Raw genomic sequence first — 8549 nt, 5'->3', positions numbered from 1 at the left:
CTAGTGCAGTTCTTTAGCTCAGCAAGGTTCTTCTGGCTTGTGTAGTTAGAGTTAATGAACTAAAAAGCAGTTCAAAGTGTCCTTCTAATTGACCAAACGTTCACGGAACGCCATCTAAGACAAGACCGAATCTTTAAACAAATTATTAGCTTTAATTAATTGATGTGCGACTGGAAGGAAAATATTTCTGCCAAGTCGAACTCAGACCTGAAGCGCCAAGCGAAAGTGTTTTCGCCTGTCTGTTAATTTCATTATTACAGGTGAAAAACATCAGACGAACCAATCATCGAAACGCTTGATTCGTAAGTGACACGAATTTTATAAAAGGGAGTGTAAGAAGGAAAAATTTCGTTTGAAGATCTATATTTTTTCGGTAATTTTCGGCAAATTTACCGAATGAGGCTGAGTAATCAGGGTGGGATCTTTTTGCCCGAGATGAAATAAAGATACGATTGGTTTACATCATGATGCATATGGGAGATCTGATCCAAACTGGAACTAGAAAAAGATCCGAAAATTATTCAAAAGAAGGTAATAAGTTTTTAAATTCATGTTGTTTTGCCAATAAGTGAAATAATAAAATTTTTAAACAACCTTGTGAAATCAATCAGTTGCCGCTAGAGCTTCAAAAAATGATGCTAGTCGCAAATAGCCTTGGATGGGCTTACAAATTTTAAAACAAACATACAGACTTTGAGAACCTATATAGTGTGGAACTTAGAATAATTGCTTGGTATAGAACAGCTCACAAAACCGCATACTTCGCTGTGATCAATGCCTTGGAGATATTGCTGCTCTTGAACGTCCATTGCAATATATTTTTCAGGAGACTCTTGAATCTTTAGCAAATATCGAACTTGTACAATATTTCCAGATCACACTGCCAGTGAGTTGTGACTAAAATGTTCATACTACAAGGAAAAAGTTATTACAGAAGCTCGCTAAAGGATCTGGTAATGTATTTAGGACGAGATCTGGAATATTTGCGACCAATTAAACGCATTTTAATAAGAAATTAAAAAATGTTTATATATAAGACATTAACGGACGACATCGGTTCGACGAGGGATGCCCTTCTTTCATGGCAGCGGGTTTTTAAACGAAATCTTGAAGTTTCGTTGAATATTGCTATTTAAATTTAATTTTTCCGAGGAATAAACAGTTTTCGACGGCTTCGGAGTGATGTTAAAGTAGAAAAGAACCCCTGACTTAAAATTACTCTGCTGTGCGCGGCTCAATCCGCGAGTTGATGTCCGAGTGTCGAATTCCTTCTTGATACATAACCCAGATCACTGAGTGTTCAACAACAATACTCAATTTTCCTACGAAGATATTGTGGAATAATTATCTAAATTCTTTGTTTAGCAAATAAAAGGCCTTATTTTGTCATGTCGTTCCGTTCTGGGCGTAATTGATGTTGAAGGTTTTACAAGATATGAGAAACTGAAACCATTTTTGAAGTTAAGGAAAAATTTCATTGTTGCAATGAAAAGCCAGTCTTCAAAGGAGAAAGTCGCTCCTAAGGAGAGTCAAGAGGTCAGTGCTTCAGTATTGAGGAATACGTGCCATTGCCACGGTAAACTTGAGCCTATTGGGGAAAAGAGGAAGAGAAAAAGACGATTATCGGATTCTCCGGACATGAATCCTAGTTTTAGAGAAGGTCGGTCGAAACAATTGACATTTTGTTCTGCTACTGAAAAACAAATGCAGAAAACATGTGATCATGATTCTTGTAGTTACGAACGAGGCGAGAAAACTTTTAAATTTTCCACGAAAATTTCCTCCCGTTCCTTTGAAAAATTTTTGGAACTCGAAACGGTAAATACGATGAAGTCAGGAGAAGGTGTTGTGGTTAATTACATTAATTACATTGACGAAAGATTCTTGGAATCGGATAGAAGTTCATTAAGAAATGCTGAAAAAATCCCGCCACAGTGTGATGGAAAAAGTTTTGTAATAAAATCTAGTAATGACGACGTTAAAAACTGTGATAGAAGCAAAATCGTGCTTGAATTGGAAGAGAGAGCAGCAATTGAATGCTCATTTAGTGAAAACAACTGCAATTCAAATGAATTAAGAAGAGGAACTAACCTTGCATCCGAAGAAATATCAAGAAATGAAACAATCGAGGAAAAGTTCTTAAAGCCTAGTGAACATTTGACTGAACTTAGTGAAAATCCTAGACAGTCTGAGCAACGAGTTCCGGTCAACTCTGTTGAAGAAGTCGACCGCACAGAGCGCAGTTCACTTGCTCTGGTAAACACAGAGCAAGTATTTCATCGCCCACACAAGGCGGAAGACTCGTGCTTTTGGCTCATTGAGTTAATGAAAAAATTAATCAGTGTTTTTGGCTGTTGTCCACGATATTTTTTAGCTGCTTCTCACACCAGCGTTAGTCGACACCATAGTTCTGTCCTCGCCCTCTGCACTGGTGAGTCATTCCATACAATTATTTCTCGATTATTTTGCAAGTATTATTTCATAGATAATGGATGTTTTATTTCCTTGATAATGGAGGTTTTATTCCCTTGATTATTAAAGTTTTATTCCCTTGATTATCGGAGTTTTATTCCCTTGATAATTGAAGTTATATTTCCTTAATAATTGGAGTTTTATTCCCTTGATAATTGAAGTTTAATTCCCTTGATAATTGAAGTTTCATTCCCTTGACAATTGGAGTTTTATTCCCTTGATAATTGAAGTTGTATTCCCTTGATAATTGAAGTTTTTTATTCCCTGGAAAATTGATGTTTTTTCCCTTAATAATTGAAGTTTTATTCCCTTGATAATTAATTGAACATATATTCTCTTGATAATGGAAGATTTATTCTCTTGATAATTGAAGTTTTAATCTCATGATAATGGAAGTTTTTTCCTTTAACAATTGAAGTTTCATTCCGTTGATAATTGAATCCCCTTTACTCGTAAATAACCACAGGTTCACTAATATCACAAAACATCACAAACTGGGTTAAACAATCCCGAGGTTAGGACAACCGCATTTGCAGGTTAAATTATCAGTAATGGTTTAAGCAAAATCACTCTTGAATCTTCATTAATAATTTCACATCATCGACAGTCAATTTTAATTTCTTTAGTACTTCACTTGTATTAGCTCTGAGATTTAATTCCAGTTCTAAGCCGAAGAAATCTTTGTTACCTCTCACCGTCGTAAATCTTTATTGCACGTATTATTACGTCTACTGCAAAGGCTCGTTAGCATTTTTGCGGTCTTATATTTTAATTAATTTAATAACTAAATATGTAATATCTGTGTTAATTCTTGTTTACGAGTATATTAATATATTGACATATATATTATATATCTTTATTGTAATTAATATATTAGTAATTACTACTTACTATAATAATTTTATTTAATCAATTTAATTTGGTTTTCATCAGATGAGAAATTAATCAGCTTTCATGATAATTAAGAAGCGGTAAATTATGACAGCTGCGCCATAATAAATCTTGCAGTCTAAATAAATAATCTTGGCGACAAGAAACACATTTCAGCTGTCAAGTTAATGATCTTAATGTTTGATAAAATTTTATAGCTTCTCATGTGCCATGAAATTATAGTGCTGTTAAATAAGGATGTAAGCAAGTTGCATTATTGAGACCACTGAGCAGCAGCGAATCTAATGGTTTATCTTGAACACTATTTGTTGGCTCTGTTTCAACTGATGTTCTGACTGCATTCAACCTGATCTTGTGACTTCATTCAACTCCTTAGCTCAAAACAAACACGATTCACCTTATGTTCGTTCAATGTTATGGTGCATATTTTGCATTGGGATTCAAATTTATATTTGAATGTTTGCTTCTACATTAAATTCCCATGCTATTTCATAGTTAACGCTTAAGTAATGTATTGGCGATTTGTAATAAATAAATAAATAGTCTATTGGAATAGTCGTTCGTTGTTGCTAACGAGAACAAATGTAACGAGATTCATGCTTCAAAGACCACACAGCAAGCCATGCTGAAGATGACCAAGCCAGATTATTATTTATTTTCTGTTACCATCAGCATTATTGTTTGCTTGCTTCATTGACGATCATTAAATATTCATGAGTGTCGTGTATTTTGCAGCTAGTATATTTTATTTATGTGAATAATTCTTGGGAATCCGTTTAAATTAATTGGTTATGGATGGCACCGGTGCGAGTTGGCGAAAGAGTGAGCCAGTCATTGTTTAAATCATCTTCAATTCCGAGAAATGAGTTGGAAGATGCGATTAAAATTTATTTATTATGATTACTTTGGTTATCGCCATAATGAATGCATGAACGTGTGTTTTTAACTTGGGTTGATGTACGAGGGTCATCCGGAAAGTAGTACCCGTTTGGGAATTGAACAAAAGAAAATAAATATTAACAAATGTAAGCATGTTTGTTGAAAAGAACATGTATTACACTACTTCTCTACATAATCTCCGGACAAATTTAAGCATTTGTCGTATCGTGTCTCGAGTTTTTCTGGGATCGGCAAGGTGTATTGCTCATCAATTTAAAGACTCGTGGAGACACAATCAATGCCAAAGCATATTGTGCAGCATCAAAAAAATTACGGCGGGCAATTCAAAATCGACGGCAAGGTCTGTTGTCTACTGGCGTCATTCTCCTGCACGATGATGTCAGGCCGCATACGCATACAGCTCGGACAACACAACAACGTCTCCAAAAATTCAAGTGGGAAATTTTTCGACCATCCACCCTACAGTCCGGACTTGGCTTCTTCAGATTTTTATCTCTTTACGAAACTCAAGGACTTCGTGGCAGCCTGGCAGGGACAAAGTTTCAAAATGATGAAGAACTGAAAGAACACGTGACTGCGTATCTCAATACACTGGCGGCAAAAGAATATGACACTGGTATACAAAAACTCGTGACACGATACGACAAATGCTTAAATTTTCCTGGAGATTATGTAGAGAAGTAGTGTAATACATGTTCTTTTCAATAAACATGTTTACATTTGTTAATATTTACTCTTTTTTGTTTAATTCCCAAACAGGTACTACTTTTCGGAAGACCCTGATAATAATTGTACCGTTTACTTCACTCAACAAGACTTCTTCCAAGTCGAATATTTTTCGAAGCATTCTTCTTGGCATAGATAAATTCGGTATCGAAATACTGCTCAATCATATGTAATATTGCCGAATTATTTTTGCAATATTGTTTCCAATTTTGATGGAGGATGTTAATTTTTTTATTTTCAAGAGCTTGCATATGTGGTGCAGGGAAGTTTCGCAGCTGTTTTTGTTCTGGCCTTCTCTTGATAAGCCATCACTGGCCGTGATTGGCCGTAAAACGGCTTTAAGCGCTCTCGTGATTGGCCTGTGATGGCAGTTCATGGCTTAGATCAGCTAGATGCGGCCTCCATCATACTGCTTCATATTCGGGTAGTTCTTTAAAGTGAGTTATTTTGCTGAAAATCTTCATGCATTGAATAGCTTAAGAGAATTTTGAATCTATGTAAAACAGAATTAAAATTTAGATTCGTACACGTGCGCAGCAATTGAAATCATGTACTCTATGCATCATATTTCCAGTAGCATTGTTCTTTAATAACCGTACTACATTGAGTTGTCAAGGTTAATTCTCCCGTTGTTATGAATTTCACGTTGTTCTAGGCTATCTGAACTGAGAACATACGAGTACAATTTGTAAACGTATACGTCTGCTTTATATATATATATATATTCTCACTTTCAAATTTGATTGCCAAAGGGCCACCATGCTTCGTGAAAGGCAGCTCAGAAACGCTAATTGGGCGCGCTCATTCCAATTATACTTCGATGGAAACGCGTGTAGCGCACCTAACGAAAAACTAAATATAAAAGAACTAATTTTTGGAGCGGCACACGTGTTTGATATGGAGATGAAACATGGAAGTAATCTACCGCACATTCTTCGGAGATATGGAGGAACTTTTGATGTTAAATGTAATTTTAACTACATATGTACATGAAAATTATGTACAACATGATGTTAAGGAATAGATTTATTCTTAATAATTTCCCAATTTTCTTGGAGTGAATTGATTATATATTAATGATGAAATTGCATACCATATAAATAAGTTCCGAATATTAAATTTGCCTTAGTTTATGACTAAATATTTCTTTTGGACGTCAAGTGTAACCTATTGTTATGAATAATTCTAGAAACGTTCAAGATTCAATTGCAGCAGCACGAAGTTATACATTGGGCTGAAATTTCGATGATATTTTTATAATTATAACTATTTCAGATGAAAATATTGATTGTTTTTGTACACGCCACTTTAACCTCTGCTTGATCAGCCTCTTCCTTTTGATCCTCTTCATCTACCTCTGCCTCTTGATCTGCCTCTGCCTCTTGATCTGCCTCTGCCTCTTGATCTTCCTGATCTGCCTCTGCCTCTTGATCCTCTTGATCTGCCTCTGCCTCTTGATCTTCCTGATCTGCCTCTGCCTCTTGATCCTCTTGATCTGCCTCTGCCTCTTGATCAGATATTAGCACAACTCTGTTACGTTTCCTTGATATTAATTAACTTTTACTAAAATCATTTACGTTTTATTATTATTGATTAATTGGATACTCTCACGAATCAAAAGACAATCATTTTCACTTATCAATATAAACCTGAAAAATATTAAACTAGATATATTCCGGTCCTGACTTGAATTAATGTACAAATTTCCAATCACGCTGCAATCAAAATTATAGCATGGCATCGATGCGTTGGCATAGTGATTTCTATAGACAAACTAACGAGTTAAAAAATATATAACAAATTGTTAAAGTTAAAATTTTAGGACTCAACTGAAACTAATTAGAAAATAATTAGCACAGCTTAAAGTAAGATCTGTATGCCGAAATACAATTTAGCTATAAAAATTTCGACGATTTAACGTGGTAAAAAGCAATTTATTTTACTATTATTATAATTAAACTTTCATGATTATAAAAATGCATTAAACACGCTTTCTGTAAAGGGTTTTACTTTTTTAGATTGAGGTTGGCCGCATTATCTTGATTGCAAATCCCTTGCCATCGTTTGAAAAATAATTTGGAAATTGGCCTCGCGATCGATCGTCATGATAACCTAACATGGTAACCTACCATGAAAACCTAATATGATGATGATAATCCAACATGATAAGCTAACATGATAACCTAACAAGATAACTTAACATGATAACCTAATATGATAACCTATCTGGATAACATAACATGATAACCTAACATGATAACCTAACATGATAACCGAACATGATAACCAAACATGATAACCTAACATGGTAACCTAGCATGATAACCTAACATAATAACCGAACATGATAACTTACCATGGTAACCCAACATGATAACCTAACATGATAACCCAACATGAAAACCTATCATGGTAACTTAACATGGCTTTCGCGGTCACAATTACTGTGTCCTCATGTTGTTTTAAAATACATTGAAATTCAAAAAGTAATTTAAAAAAACTTTATAAATTATTTTAAGAATCCAGTTACGACTTTGATCAAGCAGATATCATTACAGATGCGAACCAAAACCTATGAGATTTGCGTTAAAAAAAGAAGTAGAGAGATGTAAAATAGAATAGAGATGTAATATAGAATAATAGCATCTTAGAGATGTAATATAGAATAATAGCAATCGAATGAAATGAATAAATGAAAAAATGAACTTTACAATCATGTAAGTTTGAGAATGTTAACAATGTATTAAGTAATCATGGCAAAGAATGATAGAAGCGAGGAATGAACACAGCAAGCTAGGTAGGAATGATCACAAATAATGATGTTGTTGTCGGGAGTTACGAAGCGGCAAAACATCGCTGCGATTTAAATATTTTTTTGTAGTAAGACAAGTGATAAGTGTTGGATAAACACCTTTTCTATCAGTCAGTATGGTCGCAGTCAGCATTTTATTCATTATCTTTGTTGTGTTATAAGTAAAGAAGCGTACTCAATATGCAACACGTACTGCAATGCCGAATTTATTTCAAATTTGCTTAATTTAAAGTAATCAAGAAGCCGCAGAAAATATTTCTAGTTAAGATAGATGGAAGAAGATTTTTTTAATACAGTTATGTCCAACATTATACATCTAAATAAATAAATATATATTACCTAATTCTAATTTCAGCCGAGGTATTTCTCCTGTTGCTGTTCATCGTCGCGACACAACATTCGAGCTCCCCGACCAAGGCTGCGAATTGCTTAACAATGAACAATAATTGGCACTTGTGCTCAACAATGAACAATAATTGGCACTTGTGCTTAACAATGAACAATAATTGGCACTTGTGCTTAACAATGAACAATAATTGGCACTTGGTGAGGTTTGTTCGGGCCTCTGATAGTGTCGAGTAGCCTGCCAATTTGTCGATCTCTTACTCGCTTTTGAGTTCACGAACAAGTGCACGAAACCTTTTGTACTTTTGATAGCTAACGCGTGGAATTTTTCACGCTAGAAAATACTTTGACAATCATTAGGTAATTTTTAAGAGGTACTTTGACTGTCATTAGGTAATATTTA

General features: G+C 34.6%; 1 protein-coding gene across 1 annotated transcript in view; it reads left to right on the top strand.

The window, feature by feature from the left end:
- Nucleotides 1-607: 607 nt before the first annotated feature.
- LOC108665291 overlaps nt 608-8549 on the top strand; it is a 38522-nt gene continuing 30580 nt past the window's right edge. Inside the window, exon 1 of the mRNA XM_018152025.2 lies at nt 608-2431. Coding sequence (XP_018007514.1) covers nt 1486-2431 — 946 coding nt within the window. The 5' untranslated portion in view covers nt 608-1485. The remainder of the gene's footprint in view (nt 2432-8549) is intronic.

Source organism: Hyalella azteca, unplaced genomic scaffold, assembly GCF_000764305.2.
Source record: "Hyalella azteca isolate HAZT.00-mixed unplaced genomic scaffold, Hazt_2.0.2 contig10999, whole genome shotgun sequence".
Lineage (NCBI taxonomy): Eukaryota > Metazoa > Arthropoda > Malacostraca > Amphipoda > Hyalellidae > Hyalella > Hyalella azteca.
The sequence above is the reverse complement of the archived record's forward strand: the minus strand, read 5'-3'. Positions and strand labels throughout refer to the sequence as shown.